This window comes from Lacerta agilis, chromosome 7, assembly GCF_009819535.1.
Source record: "Lacerta agilis isolate rLacAgi1 chromosome 7, rLacAgi1.pri, whole genome shotgun sequence".
NCBI lineage: Eukaryota > Metazoa > Chordata > Lepidosauria > Squamata > Lacertidae > Lacerta > Lacerta agilis.
In genome coordinates this window covers 81,873,173-81,894,529 of record NC_046318.1, presented here as the reverse complement: position 1 = coordinate 81,894,529, position 21,357 = coordinate 81,873,173, and the positions used below count along the sequence as shown (strand labels likewise).

At 44.3% G+C, this 21,357-nt stretch overlaps 1 protein-coding gene across 2 annotated transcripts in view; it reads left to right on the top strand.

Annotated features, from left to right (window-relative positions):
* Positions 1-21,357, top strand: part of TSNARE1 (t-SNARE domain containing 1) — a 276,668-nt gene that overhangs the window by 91,588 nt on the left and 163,723 nt on the right. For both annotated transcript variants that reach the window (XM_033155931.1, XM_033155930.1), the window contains exons 5-6: positions 3,857-3,931; positions 5,908-5,964. In XM_033155931.1, coding sequence (XP_033011822.1) covers positions 3,857-3,931; positions 5,908-5,964 — 132 coding nt within the window. The remainder of the gene's footprint in view (positions 1-3,856; positions 3,932-5,907; positions 5,965-21,357) is intronic.

Sequence of the window (21,357 nt, the reverse complement as noted above, 5' to 3'; positions counted from 1 at the left end):
CCAATCTTAATGTATGCTTGTGAAACATGGTCCACTTATAAACCCCATCTCCAACTCCTTGAATGATTCCATCAATGGTGTCTCAAAAATTTTTTACACATCACTTGGGAAGACAGGTGAACTTACGGCAGTGTACTGGAAAAAACAAATATCACAGTATTGAAGCAATGATTCTTCAACATCAACTTTGTTGGACTGTTCATGTTGTGCATATGCCTGATTATCATCTTCCAAAGCAACTACTCTATTCCGAACTTAGAAATGGAAAACGTAATGCCGGTGGTCAACATAAGAGGCATTCTCAAGGCATTTTTTTTTAAAAAAAATGTACTATAAACACCAACAACTGGGAAGCACTGGCCTGTGAGCACTCCGATTGGAGAACAGCCTTTACCAAAGGTGTCAAGGGCTTTGAAGACACTTAAACTCAAGACGAAAGGGAAAAACATGCTAAGAGGAAGGCACGCGTGGCAAACCCTCACTGTGATCAACTCCCACCTGGAAACCTAGGCCCCACTGTGGAAGGATGTGTGGACCCAGAATTGGCCTCCACAGTCACTTATGGACTCACTGTTAAAACCATGTTCATGGAAGACAATGTTACTTGGCTACGAGGGATCGCTAGGGAAGAAGAAGAAGTCTCAGACAGAACAGGTTGCACAACACAAGAGCTACCGAGCTGCAAATTAGTTACAGTTGTCATGATCTCTAGAGAGATGCATTGGATGGGATGGTTGGATCAGGAGGAAGAGTGGAGGAGAGCTGGAGTCTTATGGCTCAAGAGGGTGTCAAAGCGGATTGGGACAGGCTTCCTCAGGTCCCCTGGATGTCCAGGAGTTAACCAACAGAGAGCCTGTAAGCCTGTGTTTCTCAGACTCCCTCCCACCCCACTGGGCCACACTTTCGGAATAAACATTTGCTCCTGCCACCTCATTTTTTTAAAAAAAAATTGGTAATAAATACATTGGCAACTCTTAGTATACTTGATTTATAACATAGAACACAAATACTTTATCATATGACCATGGGACATCAACACAAAGAAGCCTGTCTCCTTTTTGATCTTTCACATTTGTCGGAGTTGAAAATCCCTGTCCCGTATCTATCCACATTCTGCAAATCAGTATTATTTTGATGCTATACAACATGATATTAGTAGTTGTATAGGTGGCCTGGGATGGCAGAGAGAGGGGGACTTGGAAGGCCGCCATAGATAGTTTTGTTCCGATTTGTGTTTGTTATAGGAAGTTAGTTAAAACCGCTAAGAACTGCCGTGCGACATTTGGAGATCAGAATAAGCTCTCCATCGGATTTCACACATCTACAAATGTAGCAACATAGCTCCCAACAGTTTGGATGTACCAAAATGGAGATTTTATTAATATTGTTGAAACACCAAGATATGCACTTGGGTGAATAAACATATTTTGAGATTTAAAAATAAAATGAAACTCAGAAACAGAATTGCATGTCAATTTGGGTATAGTTAAATCACTACTGGTTTTCCCAGTAGTGATGTATGGAAGTGAGAGCTGGACCATCAAGAAGGCTGATCGCCGAAGAATTTATGCTTTTGAATTATGGTGCTGGAGGAGACTCTTGAGAGTCCCATGGACTGGAAGAAGATCAAACTTATCCATCCTTAAAGAAATCAGCCCTGAGTGCTCACTGGAAGGGCAGATCCTGAAGTTGAGACTCCAGTACTTTGGCCACCTCATGAGAAGAGAAGACTCCCTGGAAAAGACCCTGATATTGGGAAAGATGGAGGGCACAAGGAGAAGGGGACGACAGAGGATGAGATGGTTGCAGGGTGTTCTCGAAGCTACCAACCTGAGTTTGACCAAACTGCGGGAGGCAATGGAAGACAGGAGTGCCTGGCGTGCTCTGTTCCATGGGGTCACGAAGAGTCGGACATGACTAAATGACTAAACAACAACAGTGGGTAAAAAACATGTGAGCCTGGAGTGCTCCAGAAATAGACCCACCCATCCTTAATTTTAAAGCGGTTCTGGTTAGGCTGAAACATAGCTGGTGCAGATATTGATAAATACATCAGAATAATTGTGGTTGAATTGTGTCTCAGGCAACATGATGGAAGAGAGAGCACAGTGGAACCAGAGACTGGTTAATAATCCATAATTTGGAGACTGGGAACGTTATGAGTGCACCCGAACAGTGTTGTTGTGGGAAATGTTTTGCAAATTAGATTAATTCCCGAGAATTAGAGCATGCAAAGTAGCTCTGGCCCTGCGGTTGATGAGTTCTAACATGGCTCTTTGTGTTTGACAAGTCCTGTGATGAGATTTCCTGGGTTGCTATCCAAGACTGGATAATAGTTACAAATCATGGTAGGAAATGCATCTCTAAATTACAGATAATAGAAACCATCATCAGCATTGTCAGCCTGCTGAATCAATAGATCATTTTGTTTCCGCTTTGTTTGGTTTCTTTTCTTGCACTGTCACATATCGATCTCCCCGCAGCAGCCGAATAAATAGCAATTTTCGAAAAACAAAACAAAAGCATTTTTTATAATACATTGGCTAAGTAAAAAAAAATGAATCTTTGAATAGCAATTCTTTAAGCTGTTTTTATTGTAATTATTGGTATATTTTCAGCAAATTTTGCCTATGTATCTTGTTTTAATTACCACTTTGCTGGGAGCAAACCATACAGTAGATGGCAAAAACTTAAGAAGAAACAACTGGATGAGGCCAATAAAGGCAACAACAACAACAACATGAAACTCAAGCAGACTCATGTTTCCTCCTCCTCCTCTTTTCATCCCTACATTAACCCTCTGGGGTAGTTACAGGTAGGTAGCCGTGTTGGTCTGCCATAGTCAAAACAAAATAAAATAAAAAATTCCTTCCAGTAGCACCTTAGAGACCAACTAAGTTTGTTCTTGGTATGAGCTTTCGTGTGCATGCACACTTCTTCTTCTGGGGTAGGTTAGGCTGAAAGTGAGTGACTGTTCATAATGTCCAAGTCAGGATTTGAACCCTGGCCTCCCAGGTCCTAATATGACACTCTAACCACTATCCCACACTGCCTTTCCAGACAAGCATGCCACTCCCGGCCACCTTGGAATCAAGATTTCCTATTGTCTTGTTTACAGCCATACTGCGAATGGATTGTTTACCTTGCGTAGCACAAATGTATTCATCTTCTGATGCCTCGTGTCTGATCAGTTTCTTCAATGGTGATCATACTTTACTTGTCAAGGTTGCCTCCCCTATTCAGCGCCGGAGCGATGCAAATGAAATCAGTGTTTCTTCCCCATCTGTCTTCAGGAGCAGCATCCTGTAAATGCATTCAGAAACAGCTTCGACAGCGATTTGACACAATCTCTCTGCGAGCGCCATTCAGGCAATTGTGCTTTCGAGATGCTCCACAGTAGAGTTTCTTCAATGTTCATTGAATGGAATTCCCTTGTGTGTGTGTTCGCTCAGCAGCTGGAAAAGGAACAAAATAATGTGGTCCGGTTGCACAATAACATCACTTCTACACACACACACACACGGCCCGGACAGGCCTATACGATGCTTCTCAATCATGGCTCAGTTTATTTTATTTTATTTTTACAAATATAACAAATGCTCCAGTTACAGGTAGGTAGCCGTGTTGGTCTGCCATAGTCAAAACAAAAAATAAAAAATAAAAAATAAAAATTCCTTCCAGTAGCACCTTAGAGACCAACAATAACAAATGTTGTTATTATTCTTAATGTTACTACAGCAAGTTTGGGGATCAAGGTACCTTAAAAATTCACTATCTCTGGTTAATTAGTGGCAGAAAAGCAATATCCTCTTATCGACTAATGATGCTTGTTGATCTTCTTGTTTATCTTGTGTAGCAAGAACGACTTCAGTTGGACCGGCTGAAGAACCAGCTCTCTGACGCCATTCAGCGATATGGAACGGTGCAAAAGGTGATTAGGAGCTTGTATCTGGGGGGGCGGGGAGGATAAGCTTTGTTGGAATGGGTAAGAGTCCCTTTCTAGGGGGTTTCCGAGTGATCACAAGGTGATAACTTTACTCGGAGGGCTAAGAGGAAGGAAACGTGCAGAAAAGTCGGGACCAGAAACAAGCAGAGTGGTCTAAGAGTGGCCAAGGGGAGTCTTCCAAGGTATCATATTGTAGGCAGACAGTTCAGAGGGAGGTAAAGGTTAAGGGACCCCTGACCATTAGGTCCAGTCGCGGATGACTCTGGGGTTGCGGCGCTCATCTCGCTTTACAGGCCTTGGGAGCCAGCGTACAGCTTCTGGGTCACGTGGCCAGCATGACTAAGCTCCTTTCTGGTGAACCAGAGCAGCGCACAGAAACGCCGTTTATCTTCCCACCGGAGCGGTACCTATTTATCTACTTGCGCTGGTGTGCTTTCAAACTGCTAGGTTGGCAGGAGCAGGGACCGAGCAACGGGAGCTCACCCCGTCGCGGGGATTCGAACCGCCGACCTTCTGATCGGCAAGCCCTAGGCTCTGTGGCCAGGGATTTCAAATCTTCTTAAGCCAGGAACTTAGCCTAAAAGAACCTCCCAACTTGGAAGCAAGTTGCTGAGATTGAAAGGCAGACTCCAAGGCTAAGGCTTATGGATAGGTAGGTAGAGCTACACTGATTCTCTAGCCTGCTTCATGTCACACTAAACCGTGGATTCACGCCAATGCATGGGCTGCTGGAGAGGAGGTCCTGGGTAGGTTTCAGCTCATAGTCAACTTGCCAAGCCAAGCTGGCATTTAGCTGAATGAAGCAGAGTGGCAAAACGAGATGGGTGGAGGGAGCTAAAGCTGGTGAAATATCCTTTTCTGGAGCCTGCATAATCATGAAGAACACTCTTGCAATGAGGCGCTTTTGTACATTTCCCACCTTTGGTCCCCTTTCTTCATTTCCACCTCCTAACTCATCTCTGGCAGCTGCCTACGGACCCGTCTCAACAGAGTGTTGGTCACTTTCCATTCTGCACGAACCTGTATATTACAGTAGTTCCTATTCCAATTCCTGCCAGAATTCTGCTTATTCATTTAGGGTTGCGTCCAAGAGTGCCGTTCTGCTTGCACAGCAGTCAGAAGAGATCCTCTCCTGCCTCTCCTCTTCCATTCCCCCACAAAACCTTCTCCAGAAGGTTGAGGAACACTCCAGAGCAGTTTATGGTGTTCAGGGAGAGAAGAATGGGAGATCCCATTCCATGAGTTGAACCCTAAGTGTACAACATTGGACACAGCCATAATTATTTACCCAACTATCACACTTTCCCTCCAATGAGCTCAAGGTGGTTTGCATGGTTCTCCCCCTTCCTCTTTTATCCTCACAACAAACCAGTGAGGGTAGGCTAGGCTGAGATTATGGCTGGCCCAAGGTCAGTGGTTCTCACCTGTTGAGGCTTGAGCTGTTTTATTCCCTTCATGATCATAAATCTGGATTGACGTATCTGGAGAGAATGTATTCATTGACACCAGTCCTTGGTGTCACTGAATACATTCTGCAATTCCCGTTCCTCTCGTAGAGCAATGCATGTTCCATCAGAACCTATGCAGGCGGTTTTCCACCTATATACTTATTTTTAATAAATTACAATGTGCCAAAATTATCCATTGCATATTCCCCCTCCCTGAGTGGCCTGGTTGTGTCAGGGAGCTGTTGTTGAGTGGCAAATTGCTATTTCCCCACACTTGGGGCTGTCACTTTTTAAATGCATGCTTTGCTTTTGATAACCCTGTTGCCCTTGAAGTTAAAATGATTTCTGATTTCTCAAAGGCCTACCCTTTCAAAGCACTCCCTCCCTTTCCTAAATTATAGGGTTAGCTCATCCCCCAATATTCATTCATTCATTTCTCTCTCTCTCTCTCTCTCTCTCTCTCTCTCTAATGCATTTCAGTTCTGACAACTAATTCTGTTATTGTATTTCCAGAAAATCGCCGAGAAGTCAAAAGCTCTGCTTCCCAGTGGACAGAGTAGTAGGAAGCAGGTAAGCACAGCTTTTGTTCAATGCGTTTTGAGTTGATATGCCAACCTCTAATTTTCTTCTTGGTATCACACACCAAATGTTTAGCAAGGTGCAAAACATCTCGTTGGAATCTCACCCTTCCCCTGCATCGCAATGACTTCCATATTTTTTTTATCTCTCTCTGTATCACCTTGACCTGCAGCCTGATGAAAGGGGGTGGGGATTATTTGAAGCATAGAACCTGGTGGATGGTCCTCCTAGGTCCTCCTCTAGAAGAGACTGGGGTGAAGGCCAAACTGCTGGAGCGAATGTGGGTGAATAACTATGGGTTATAACTATGAAGTCTTTATAATTTGCAACACATAGAAAAGCTGCAAACTTCAATATCGTGTGGCAATGACCACCACTTTAGGCAGATTTAACTCAGGCAGTGTAAGGCTCATACTCACCAACATTTCTCAGATGAATATAGGGACATTTCTCTCTCACACACACACACCCCACAACTGATCCTCCTTGACACACAAACCCATTTTTTGTGTCCCCCACCAAAGGAATTCCTATCGGAAGAAGGGCGAGTGCTATCACCACTGCACCAATTTTATTTTATTTTATTAATTGGTAGATTTACAAAAAGGAAACACACACAGCCATCAATGTTGGAAAGGGGCAAGATTAGACACGGATGCACAAAGCTGATTAATATTATTATTATTTGTACCCCGCCCATCTGGCTGGATTTCCCCAGCCACTCTGGGCGGCTTCCAACAAAAATCAAATACATTAAAATATCACACATTAAAAGCTTCCCTAAACAGGGCTGCCTTCAGATGTCCTCTAAATGTCTGGTAGTCGTCTATCTCTTTGACATCTGAAGGGAGCGGGTTCCACATGGCGGGCGCCACTACCGAGAAGGCCCTCTGCCTGGTTCCCTGTAGCTTTGCTTCTCGCAGTGAGGGAACCGCCAGAAGGCCCTCGGCGCTGGATCTCAGTGTCCAGGCTGAATGATGGGGGTGGAGACGCTCCTTCAGGTATACTGGGCCGAGGCCGTTTATTATTATTATTGTTGTTATTGTTATTGTTATTGTTATTGTTATTGTTATTGTTATTGTTATTATTATTATTATTTTCCCCCACCCATCTGACTGGGTTGCCCCAGCCACTCTGGACAGCTTGTAACTAATATAAAAACACAAGAAAGCATTAAACTTTAAAAACTACCCTATACAGGGCTGTCTTCATATGTCTTCTAAAAGTTTTAAGAGTTCTTTATCTCCTTGACACCTGAAGGGAGGGCGTTCCACAGGGAGGGCGCCACTACTGAGAAGGCCCTCTGCCTGGTTCTCTGTAGCCTCACTTCTCACAGTGAGGGAACCGCCAGAACCTTGGAGCTGGACCTCAGTGTCTGGACTCAGCGATGGGGGTGGAGATGTTCCTTTAGGTATACAGGGCCAAGGCCATTTAGGGCTTTAAAGTGTTGGGTTTCAAATTATACCTAAGCCGGTTTGATGTCAGTACTGTTCGTTTAAGAAATAGAAGAAACAGGTGCCGGAGTTTTGTTCTTAATTGGCTGAAGCGTGGGCATTACTCTGTGTATATAAGGCTCTGTTGCAAAGCGTTTAGTGCTCCAAGCCTTGGGAGTTTGAAGGCTGGGAGTAAAAGTTCTTAGATAAAGTACAGTTGATTTAGTGTAACGGAGTCTCTGAAAAAAAAGGCTAGAAACTGACGGAGAGTTTTTTACTTTGTTTATGTAAATTAAACTCTAGTTTGAGAAAGCCTTCCTTTTTTCCCTCTGGTGCCTGCTTTAGTCAAGTTAATTTTTCTGTTGCATTTATTCTTTAACTCCGCGGAAAGCATACTTTAATGGGCCACTGTTAACTGGGGTGTAAGTTCTTCTTTTGCACCTTTTAGTTCAGTACCCAGCTATATTTTTTTCCATTATAAAGTTCAGCACCAACACTTTGAATTGTGCTCAAAAACATACGGGAAGCCAGTGAGGATCCTTTAGGACCGGCGTTATATGGTCCCGGCGGCCACTCCCAGTCACCAGTCTAGCTGCCACATTTTGTATTAGTTGTAGTTCCTGAGTCACCTTCGAAGTTAGCCCCACGTAGAGTGTGCTGCATTTGTCTAATAAATAAGGAGATAATAAATTTAATACTTATAGTTAACATAATATAGGGTGAGAATGTTTGGGCAGAGCACGGTTGTACATTCTACATCATGAAGCCAAGTCAGATCTTTGGGGATGGTGTGGTGTTGAGTAGATCCAGCGTGTTCTGGTTTCATGGAACTGGTTGGGATAGAGGTCTGGAAGTATGAACGCTGGATGTGTGATGATGTTAAGTATTTGTAATGAGGTGAGCAAAATAAGTCCTCAAGTCATGATGAAGGCTTAATGAAACGGTATCCAGCCTGCCAATGAGCTTAATCTTGGGCGACTTATGTTTTGATCAGGTCTTAAAACTTTGTTTTCGTTTGAGGATTATGACCTTGAAGTAAGTAGTGGAATCTTATGGGTGGTTGAAATGTTTATTGTTGTTGTTGTTGTTGTTGTTGTTGTTTTTTAAAAAACAACTTATCCAGGCCAAATTTCAAGATGTTCAGAGACATTTCAGGATATGTCACTAGCCCAAGCAAAATTCCAGGATGACTCAGGATAGTAAAATATCCTAAATATTGTTCTCCGCAAACAAATCCTTGTGTGTGGTGTAAGAGAAAGGGTATCGCTGAGACTGCTTATGCAAGCGGGATTGTAGGGCTACTTCTGTGTAAATTTGGAAATGCAAAAGTGTCCCAGGGTGGTTTAAGAATCAAAAGTGATCCCTGTCATGGGCCTTCCTGATGGTGTGGATTAGAAATACTTTAAAATGTCGTATTTTGCTATTCATGTCATTAAAAGCAACTTGATTCACATGCCATCACACCAATAAAATTATTTCACCTTACTGTAGCTTTATAAAAACCTATCACTTTCTCATGTTTAAGACCACAATCCTAGGAATTTCCTCAGAGTAAGCCCTATAGAATTTTACTTTTGAAAAGACTTTCCTAGGAGTACATTGAAAAGTTCATTGACGCTTCAGTGGCACCTTGGTTCTCAAACTTAATCCATTCCGGAAGTCCATTCCAAAACCAAAGCATTCCAAAACCAAGGCGCATTTTCCCATAGAAAGTAATGCAAAATGGATTAATCCATTCCAGACTTTTAATAACAATCCCCAAAACAGCAATTCAACATGAATTTTACTATCTAACAAGACCATTGATCCATAAAATGAAAGCAATAAACTACGTACTGCAGTCACACAATCAATCAGTCAATCAATCAATCAATCAGTAGCTGAACTGGGTTCTACACAGTCACACATAAAAAAGAGCCACAAAAATGCAAAATAAATAGCAAAAAAAAACCAGACAGACCTCAGCGTAAAAATACAAACGGAAGTGTGGCACTCAAAACGGAAGTGTAACACTCAAAATGGAAGTGTAACACTCAAATTGTCAGAATAATTCTCCAAATGGAAACGAACAGGGCATTATTATTATTATTATTATTATTATTATTATTCAGGGTTTCCCAAACTTGGGTCTCCAGCTGCTTTTGGACTGCAACCCCCATCATCACGAGCTGGCAGGACCAGTGGGTCAGGGAGGATAGGAATTGTAGTCCAAAAACAGACCCATCTATCCTCTGCTGCCCTTGTTAAAGATAGCAGTGCTTCTGACTACCAGTTGCATGGCAATGTCCCGACCCCCCATGGGAAATAAATGACACATGACACCATATATAAGGTTAATGGGCAGGAAAAAAAAACAACTTTATTGGTTACAGATGAGCGGTATTGGCTTAGGTGTTGGATCTAACCGTCTATATCTGACTCCAACCTGTGTGCTGGGAGTCTGGGAAGGGTTAACCACCAGTAGGGGGAGTCCTGCTGATGAACGTCAACTAGGAGCTCCCCCTGGAGTCACCGATAGGGGGCATGCCTTAGGCCCTAACCTCCCTATGCTTCGGACAGGGCCACGCCCCCAGAATCCTTTAGCGGAATACCCTTCAAATTGTGGGACAGGTGATGGCGCAACCTCCCCTCTCCTCTTCTACAGAAATATTCCAATGCCTAACCGCCAAAACCAAGAGTTGTGACGAATTGCTAAAAGGTAAGCGAAAAACCAAATGGCCCCTCAACGGCGACCAACCGAAGTCCATAGCGAGGTCCAAGAAAAGCAAACCTTGAAGGGCGGGTGGGCGGGAAAACCGGAGCAGCTGGAAGCAGGGAACAGGAAGATTTCCCGGCTGTGCCCTGCTTAAATGGTGCAGGCCACACCCCCAGACCAACCGGATTGGTCAGCCTGGCGAGTGACGCAGCCAGGATTCCCCCTATCGCGCAGGGACTGGGAACCCAGCCACCGCGCATGTGGGGAGGCTGTGTCTGCCCGCAACACCACCTCCTCCTAACGGTGGAAGTAGCTTTGCTGGAAATCACAGAAGGGGGGTGGGAGCACTCTTGTGCTTGGATCCTGCTCGTGGCATTCCAGTTGAAATGAAATATATATACATGTGGGTTCTTTTCTGTTGGGACTTTTTTTTTAAAAGGATTCCATCTCTGTGCCTTTGTGCTTTTCCAAACATGCCCATCTGCATCCATTACCCATTCTTGATTTCCCATTTTTTATTTTCCCTCTTCCTTCCTCCGCAAAGCAAAATAAAAGCAAGGGAACTGAAGGCTTGAAAGCTGCCATTAATGCACCATTACTATTGATTTTATTTTCTCTCATGTACAACAGCCAGGGACTTTGCAAAGCACAGCTCCACACAGCACCAGTAATTTTGGTGCATTGTGCATCTATTGAAGCAGTAAAGTTAACATCCTGTATAACAAATGCAAGAGTCCACATATATTATGAGTTGGGAGACAGCCTGCCGTTCCTTGGAGACCGTGAGCCTGAATGTCTCTCCGTAGGTGTTCATGAAATGTATCGCTTCTTCATGCAATGGGGGGGGGGAGGGGAGTTTGGTCTGTTTGTGTCATAATAGGTCCCAGCTGGTCCCTGGACTGAAAAGGGTCAATTGATATTGGTTGAGAGATGGACTGAATACATATGTTGAACAGTTTGCCATCTGCGGTGAAACTGACCTAACTCTTGAAGTGTAAATAGAGAGAGTGGCAAACAGTGTGACTCTTTGCAACCCAAGTATTTCATCTTCCTGGGAGGCTCAAAGCATGGGAAGAGGAGACTGAGAGGAGACAGGATAGCCATCTTCAAATATCTAAAGGGCTGACACATGGAAAATCAAGCAAACTAATGGATTCAAGTTATGAGAAAGGAGCTTCTGGCGGAACAAGAGGAAGAACTTTCTGAAGATAGTGTTTGGATGGTCGTCTGTCGGGAATCACTTAGCTGTGATTGCTACATGGCTGGGGGGTTAGAATAGATCAGGCATGTCCAACAGGTCGATTGCGATCCACAGATTGATCGCCGGTGTGTTCCAGGTCGATTGCTGGATGAAATAAATAATATGGAGGACAAAGCTCAACAAACTCTTGGCAACCCTCCCCAAAAAAGCGCTCAACAACTCTTGTCAATGACAATGGGTAGATCACTGCCAGTTTTGTTGTTCATAGAATCCTAGAGTTGGAAGAGACCACAAGGGCCATCCAGTCCAACCCCCTGCCAAGCAGGAAACACCATCAAAGCATTCCTGACAGATGGCTGTCAAGCCTCTGCTTAAAGACCTCCAAAGAAGGAGACTCCACCACACTCCTGGGTAGCAAATTCCACTGTCGAACAGTTCTCACTGTCAGGAAGTTCTTCCTAATGTTTAGGTGGAATCTTCTTTCTTGTAGTTTGAATCCATTGCTCCGTGTCCGCTTCTCTGGATCAGCAGAAAACAACCTTTCACCCTCCTCTATATGACATCCTTTTATATATTTGAACATGGCTATCATATCACCCCTTAACCTTCTCTTCTCCAGGCTAAACATACCCAGCTCCCTAAGCCGTTCCTCATAAGGCATCGTTTCCAGGCCTTTGACCATTTTGGTTGCCCTCTTCTGGACATGTTCCAGCAACACGTTGTTGTTGTTGTTTTTATACTGGGGGTAGATTGCAGTCTCTTGGGAGTTGGATGTGCCTGAACTAGGTGAATCTTGGGGTATCCACCAACTCCACAATCCTAGCAGCATATCTTGTTGACATCCGGTGAAGCTAAATGTTGGATGATTCAGGACAGGTGAAAGAAAGTCCTTCATGCAGTGCATTGTTTAAACTGAGGAACTCCCTCCCACAGGAGGCAGTGATGGTCACCGACTTGGATGGTTTTAAAAGAGGACGAGATAGATTCATGGAGGAGACGGCTATTGATGGCTATTCTGCCTCCACAATTGGAGTCAGCGATGCTTCTGAATAGCAGTTGCTGGAAGCTGCAAGAGGGGAGAGCGCCCTTGTGCTCGAATCCTGTCTATGGGTTTCTCATGGGCAGATATCTGGTCAGTCAGCATGAGAAAAGGATGCTGGACTAGATGGACCACAGAAGAAGAAGAAGAAGAGTTGGATTTGATATCCCGCTTTATCACTACCGAGACTCCTTCAGCGGCTAACATTCTCCTTTCCCTTCCTCCCCCACAACAAACACTCTGTGAGGTGAGTGGGGCTGAGAGACTTCAGAGAAGTGTGACTAGCCCAAGGTCACCCAGCAGCTGCATGTGGAAGAGCGGGGAATCAAACCTGGTTCTCCAGATTACGAGTCCACTGCTCTTAACCACTACACCATGCTGGCTCCCCATAGTGCAGGGGTAATAGCAGAAAATGCCAGGGGCAGAGGATTTTAGGGACTGGGCGCCACACCAGGAAGGAATCGGGTGCCATCTGTTAGGGCTGGGCTGACACTGCTGTGTTTGTCCTGCAGACGATGATCGCAATGTGTGTGTGCTGTCTTCACACGCAGTAATTGTGGATTTGCTGGAGGGGTGGCGAAGGGAGAGGTGGTGACTGAATGACTGCGATTCTCTCTGCAATCCATGTGAACTCTCCTCTTCCCCGTCCCTCACCAAAGCTCTAAATCAAGGCTTTCCCCCTGCCAAAAGAGGTCACACGGTTACCGGAGAAATAAATGGGAAGCCTCATGCAGCCTGTCATCTCATTTCGATGTGAAATGCAGCATTATTTTAATACCCACAGAGATGGATTATGGAAGGGGAGGGAAATTGCATTCTCCTAAACCTTCTTTGGCGATGGCATTTGTAACATGATTAAAGGTGAGCGCTGCCAGGCCTGCTCCACCCCCCACCCCGGTCTCTTCCTCTTGCTTCCTCCACTCCAGAAATATATATATATTTCTGAAAGGAGGTACCCCTTAGGCCGCAGAAGGGAACATAGTGGCCTCAGAGAAAGAGCATGGATGCAGCCAGATGCAATCGTAAAGATGGAAGGAACATCTAGCACAACCCCCAGAAATGCAAGGATCACAGCTAAAGGATCCCGTCAGATGGTCACTTCTGAGGAAGGAGAGTGGGGGAAGCCACAGCTCTTGGTTGTTGGTTTTTTTTTCCGGACTACAGTTCCCATGATCCCTGGTCCTTGGCCATGCTGGTTGGAGAGTGATTGGAGGCAGCTGCAGTTCAACGACACCAGGAAGTCTGCAGGCTCCCTTTGCATCGCCAAACCATATAGTCATGGTCTGGAAAGAGATGGTCAGGTCTGTGGCAATGCAGAGCTGAGTCCGTCCCATCGGATGTCAAGGAAATAAACAGCTATCTGACTTTCAGGAGACACCTGAAGGCAGCCCTGTTTAGGGAAGTTTGAAGTTTTATTCTGTTTTAATGTTCTGTTGAAAGCCGCCCAGAGTGGCTGGGGAAACCCAGCCAGATGGGCGAGGTCGAAATAAAATAATAATAATAATAATAATAATAATAATAATAATAATAATAATAATAATAATATATTATTATTATTATTATTATTATTATTATTATTATTATTATTATTATTCATCCCACCTTTGCAGACATCGACCTCCCACATTCAGGACTCAAGAACTGTAAGTCACCCCGCATGTTTGGGTGCCTAGAGTCGTCCCCCCCCCCGCTGTCTTCTCCTGCTTTGTTCCTTTTAATGCTTCATTGCTATTTGCTTCCGCAGCTCATTTCCCTTGTCTTCATTTCTAGATCTCCCAACTCCCAGAGCACCCCGCCCCTGGCATAAACCCACCGGAGAAAGATCTAAGTTTGCACAGATTCCCCTTTAATCACCGTTTAACTTGTTAAAAGGGAATCTCGCCAGAGGTAAAGTTCCCCAACCTCTCGAGAGCTCCCTGGACATCATTTGAATTCCAATTATCTGTAGCCAAGAGACATGTGCAGAAGGGAAAATATCCACTTCAAGCAGGAAATCACATTCTCTTCTGGTTGGCCCCCACCTCATTTCCCATTTTCCTCCGTCTTCTCTCTCTCTCTCTCTCTCTCTCTCTCTCTCTCTCTCTCTCTCTCTCTCCTCCCCCCAAAAAGTATTAGAGCTTAGTGATTTGGAGGGAATCCCCTGTTACGTAAGTGTGCATTAACAGGAACAGAAAACAGGCTGATTCCTTATTTAGATGGAGGGGGGGCAACACATCTCCTATTTAATTTGGGGGTAGGGGGACTCTAAAATAAGGTTACCAGATTTTTTTTTTTTCAATGAATCCGGGGACAGTTTTCAGCTTCCTACTAGATAGATGGATTTTGTCAGGGGACTGATTTGTAAATCCGGGGACTGTCCCCGGGAAACGGGGATGTCCGGTAACAGAAGAGGATCTGTTTTGAACACGGAAGATCCTGGGTTCCGATCGCAACACCTGTGATTGGATTGCTCAAGGTGATGGGGTGAATAAATACATAATTGCAATAATTTCTGTTGGTTGGCACCTGTCTGTCTCGGAAGACAATGGAGGAGTGAGAGGTCAAACTGTTGGAAGGTTGCAGCGCCTGCTGTGGCTGCAGAGACCGATATGGGAGAGACATGTTTTGTTGCAGCTGGGGCAGATGAAGGGGTCCGGTTGTGCTGCTGCAGATGCACCATGATGTTTCTTTTCTCTGCGCTCCTCCCAGCAGTCATTTCTCCTCTGGTCACTGCTATGGATGTATTGTACCACCTGACTGTTGTGTCTCCAGACACTGCGGTCATCTGCAAGGAATTCCCACACGGCAAGGTTGATACTGCCAGGCTTCAGGTCACATGTTTGCAGACATCTTTGTAATACAGAGTTGGTCTGGAGAGGTGTGCCAAAGTTTGTACAGTGGTACCTCAGGTTACAGACGCTTCAGGTTACAGACTCCACTAACTCAGAAATAACGCTTCAGGTTAAGAACTTTGCTTCAGGATAAGAACAGAAATTGTGCTCTGGGGGCACAGCGGCAGTGGGAGGCCCCATTAGCTAAAGTGGTGCTTCAGGTTAAGAACAGTTTCAGGTTAGGAACGGACCTCCGGAACGAATTAAGTTCTTAACCCGAGGTACCACTGTACAGACTCTTTTTTAAATACCAACTGATGTGGAAATTTGGTGGAGTAAACTCAACTGAAACTGGGGAAAAATTGGAAACCGATAGAAACAAAAAATGGGTACATTTGTCCATCACCAACTGCAGACCTGTTAACAATTCATTGTCCCTTGCAATGTTGACTCCATCTCCCCACCCCTGCTTTGTTCACAACTAGTTCTGGATTTATGTATAAGCTAAACAAGCTATAGTTTAGGGCCCCACTCTCTTGGGGGCTGTGGCGATCACACAGGGTCCCCGGTCGTTTGACGGACTATTGATCCCTGTGCCACCACGACGCTTTGCTGCCACCAACCAGGATCCCCTCCCTGGTAATAACTTTCACAGTCAGGGTGCAATTTTAAACAAAATAATAAGTGTTTATTTAAAAACTTCAACAACTTAAGAAATTGGTTACAACCCTGCCTACGCTCACCACTATACCTCACCACCAACCCTCACAATCAACCACCACCCACCAACCAACTCCCTCGATCAACTGCTCTTCATCAACTCTCTCAACTCCCCGCTCTCTAACTCTAACTGACTCCTTCAGCTGCCCCTAGCTCCTCCCCCCTCTGTTTATTGGTTAGCCTAGGGCCAGCCACTTAACCCCTTACTTACTCCTTCTCCTATATGTATACCCTAGGAAGGGCAAACGCCACATACCTCCCCCCTTAAATAAGTTTGATTCAGGAGGGATAACTGCACAGAGTTATACTCCTGATCAAACTGTGTGACACCTTAATTCAAACAAACATTTTCTATGTTTACTAACCTTAACTCTTCATCTTATACTGGCTTAATAATTGTTTTTTTCCACATTATATACAATAGTTCATGCAATATTAGACCTTTAGTTAATTGCAAGAAAATTCATAACTGTCCATTTTAATCTTTGCCTTCGGGTCTTCGTGATAAGGCATCTGCAACGATGTCCAGGATCCTTTCACGCTCCTTATTGTCCTTAACCGCCACAAGAAGTGTCTTTCTCTGGGCACCAGTCTGTTCTCTGCCACACGTGATGGGATGCGAGTTGTGTTTCTCCGTCATATGACACAGTCCCACTCCGATCCCTGCAGTCGATGCGTCTGTAACGATTATGGATTCCAATCTGTGTAGAGTCTTTGTTTCTCAGGGTCAAAAGCTCTCTTGGATCACCCTCTCTCTCCTTCAGGATCTCTGTTAAGTGTTGGAGCTCGATGCCTTGTGCAAACATCTCCAAGTCATCAAAAGCAGCATAAGAACTGGTTATCTGGCTTCTGAATTCATTGGGAACTGCTTTCAGAAGTTTGTGGATAGCTGCTTTTTTAGTCAGCTTGCTGAAGCTTTTTGGACAAACGGGTTTACTTAATGAAAGTAGACTAAAAAGCTCCAATTGCTTATTGCTCTTAGCAACCTCCCTTGCTGTCAGTTCATCTTTGGTCTGTGTTGAATTATCAGTTCCGACTTCAAGCAATTTGAAAACTACTTTTTTATGTCTTTGACGTGGTGGCCACGTTAATGCTGTGTAACCACGTTCATCTTGGGCATTTATTTGTGTTGCATGAGCAGCAGGGTACCCAACTTCCCACCACACAATCTCTAGAGGAGGAAACACTTTCACTTTCATAGAAAGTTGATGGGACACCCTGGCAACTATAACTTTCAGTATGTTTTTCTTTCTATATTTCCAACTGATGAATGTTTTATCATAACTTTGAATAGTTGTTCTAACTGATCTCACAGATAGGTCTCCTTTTAAAACAACTCTGACTCCTCTTGAATGGACATAACCCATAAGCTCTGGGTTGTATTTTCCAACAATCGTCACTATGGTAATATGTGACCAGTCATAAGTTTTCCAGGCCTGCCCCCCAATGTCAAATATAAAGACCTTGCATTCTAAATATGGGGCTTCCTGTTCCTCATCCCACAGGATCCCGGAAATGAGACTGTTTACTAGATCCATGTTTACTTTATATGGACGCTGACATCCTGCCATGTCACTGCATGGAGCCCCTTGGAAAGGAACTTTTGCAATTGAACAAACACGGGCCTTAATTGAACCTAGACAGGTATAATCATAGCCGTACCATGGAACACACATCACAATCTTCTTCGGATTAATGCCCATGTGAATGTATTTTTCATATTCCATCATGATGTGGTTATATGGAGCATTGGCTCTGGCTATGCATTGCGACCACATCTGACTCTGTTCATCATACGGCATAACAAATATGAAATCACAAGACTTTGCAATCCCGGTGTCAGTGTGATGGACTACCCCTTTTGCTAGTCTTGGAGTATTACTGAAAATCGTTTTAAATTTTTGTAGGTTGTTTCTTATTTCTTCCTGCTGTGAATGGGTTAAGGTAGGGGCTAGCTTAACTTCTTTTATATTACATTCTTGCTCCCCTCTCCCCTCCCAGCATGATATTTCTGCTTCTTCTGGGTCCTCTCGGATAGCACAGAGAGCCCAGCTTTCATTTCTCTGGTAAGGCTTAATCATGTTTACGTGAACTACCTTGTGCCCCTCATCCCCCTGCTGGATAAGGTAGTTTGCATTATTTATTTTGGACACGATTTGGGATGGTTCCTCCCAGGCTAGTTGCATTTCATTCCCCTTTTTGGTTGCTCTAGGCGCGGGTTGTGCCACGTCGTGTCCTAAACTCTGGGCTGGTGTGGAGATTACAGGTAAAGGACACAGTTTTGCCTTGGTTTTGTCCTGACCTGATCCCTGCCTCTGGCAAATGTCACAGGCTTGGCAATACATTCTAATTTGCTTCCCCATGCCTGGCCAATAGAAATTTTGTGCCACTCTTCGTTTGGTCCGAGTTATCCCCATATGTGCCCCAAAAATACTATTATGGGCTTGCTTTATGATTTTTTCTCTATACATGTGAGGAACCACTAGTTGTCTGCGGTTTCCTCCTCCCCCTTTATAAGGTGTGCTAAGGGCTTCACGATATAACAGCCCCTCCTCTAGGCAGAACCTCTCTGGGCAATCAGGGGTTAATGGAACAGTAGATTTTGCTGCCTCAAAACAGCTGTTTAGTCCTATGTCATTCTTTTGTTCCTGAGAGAAACTAGTCTTTTGAGTATTTTTAAAAGGTATTAGGAAGCCTGGCTCACTCAAAGTTTCAACTTGAGGACTCTGAGTGCTGCCCTCATTGGCAACTGTTTCGCTTCCCTCAGTATCAGTTGACAGTTGGCCCCCCTTGGAGCGGGTAATAACAAACACACTCTGCACATGCTCCAGGAGATCCCAACCGATAAGCACCGCAGTGGGGATTTCCTCTGAAATGGCCACTTGCCACTTTCCACTCCAGTCATGTAACTTAATGTTTACCTCAGCCATTTGGAGTCTAACTGGCTCTTTGGCGATTCCTTTTATTTCTATAGTTTTTCCTGGAATTACTTTATCGGGACTGATTACCTCAGGATGGACAATTGTGATTTGGGATCCGGTATCTCTTAACCCTAGATATTATTTGTTTTCAATCCAAATATTTTCTCCTGACTTTCTCAAGAGCAAATCATTCTGTTTAATCAAGTAACAGTGTATTACTGAGGCCTCAGGAATCTCCTCTGTCTCAGGCCTAGCTAAAGCTTCGGTTTCCGTGGCAACCTGCTTAGCCTCACCCTGCCCTACTGAGTGGATACAATAAGAGTGTTTTTGAGTGTTTGTGCTCCCAGATTTAACTTGTTCACCAGTCTTACATTCAAAGCTTCTGTGGCCCAGTTTATTGCACGACCAGCACCTCATATCTCTTCCCCCAGTATAATTAGATTTATTTTCTTTTACCTCAGAGGTATGGGTGTTAGTTTGGCCCACGTCACTTGGGCTTTTTGACTGTGGTATGTTTCCCTTTTTCATTGCCGGAGAAGAGCTTCCTTTAGCATATTGAAATTGGTTTCTGGGGTTCCCCCACAATTTCCCGCCAAATTTTGGACTATCAAATCCATGGTCCCTAATTTCATTAATTTGGTCAGCTAGGGTTGCTGCCTCCTGGATGGTTTTAGGACTTCTTTCCTTTACAAGATATTTCAGCTCCCCAGTTATGGTGGCATAAAATTGCTCCAACGCAATAACCTCTCTGATTTTTTGAATTGAATCCGCACCCTCCTGCTCTAACCATTTTTTGAGGTAATTTGTAATTTTTGCCCCCAACTGAGCATACGTTTCTTCTCTCAACTTTGTCACACTCCTGAATTTTTTTCTTAGTTGTTCTGAGGTAATTCCAAACCTCGTATAAATTAATTGTTTAAACATCTCAAAATCTGTTGACTGTTCTTCTGTCATTTGGGCGTATATTTCTGCCAGTACCCCACTAATTCTAGCCCTTAAGATCACCATTTTCTCCTCATCCTTCACTTGGAAATCTTTACAGGCTCTCTCAAATGATATCAGAAAAGCCTCTGGGCTATCTTTCTCCTTGAACTCAGGGAAACGCTTTAAATCCACTTTCCCTGGTGTTTGACTACTGGTGTTATTACTGTTGTTTTGATTCTCCATTGCTGCTAATTCTAGTTTCCTCATTTCCAACTGAAATTGCATTCTTTCTTTTTCTAATTCAAATTTATATTGTTGTTCTAGTTTCCACTTTTCTAATTCTATAGACACTTGTGGCTCTCTCGCCTCAGGTAAAATATTAGTGGCATCTTCTAAGCTCTGCTCTTCCCTCAGAGGATTCCCATTTTCCTCCCCTTCAGAGCTATCTTGAGCTGGTTCCCTCACAGGGTTCTTTGTCTTTTTAGGTGGCATATTGTGTGATTGAGGATTGACAGTTAAATTAACAAAATAAGAGAAATCTCCTCTCAGCACTGTTCCCCCTGGCTAGGTTTCTCCAGACTCGGGTCTCAAAGTTCTGCTATGGGTCTTCTCTCTACCCGTTAAGCTTACTTCCTCCGACCCCAAGTCAAAACTCTCTGCCAGAACAGATTTGTGAGCTCTCTTTTCACCTTTTGTTATCTTAGCCTTGCAGCGTCCTTGGGTAACCACAACTACACCCCCCCGGGCTAGGTTATCACTTCACAGATTTACCCTTTCCCTTCTCCAGGTGTATTGTTTAACCCCAGCTGCTTCTGCCAATTTTGTGGTGAACAGGCACAACGATTTCAATATCCCTCCACGGGCTTATTGATGTCTCCTGCTGGCGTATTGATCTTATCCCGCCGCTGCCGCCAGTTTTGTGGCGATCACACAGGGTCCCCGGTCGTTTGACGGACTATTGATCCCTGTGCCACCACGACGCTTTGCTGCCACCAACCAGGATCCCCTCCCTGGTAATAACTTTCACAGTCAGGGTGCAATTTTAAACAAAATAATAAGTGTTTATTTAAAAACTTCAACAACTTAAGAAATTGGTTACAACCCTGCCTACGCTCACCACTATACCTCACCACCAACCCTCACAATCAACCACCACCCACCAACCAACTCCCTCGATCAACTGCTCTTCATCAACTCTCTCAACTCCCCGCTCTCTAACTCTAACTGACTCCTTCAGCTGCCCCTAGCTCCTCCCCCCTCTGTTTATTGGTTAGCCTAGGGCCAGCCACTTAACCCCTTACTTACTCCTTCTCCTATATGTATACCCTAGGAAGGGCAAACGCCACAGGGGCCCCTAAAAATGTAAAGGGAAAAAACCTGGATGTACATTTCCAAAATGTAAGATAAAAAACAAATAAAACCTACATACAGCAACAGTGTTTTGTGTTGTGTAGGCTCCTATGATGTAAGTAATGGGCCACGCCTGCTAGCCTGCTCCCTGAAATATCACTGGTTTGCTCCTTTCTATATATAGGGTGCCTACATTCTGCATGGACTGGTTGCATGGCAACAGCTGCAGACTGCAGTGCAGCACAGTTGAATGTATGTCAAGCTGTTGTTACAGGTAGGTAGCCGCGTTGG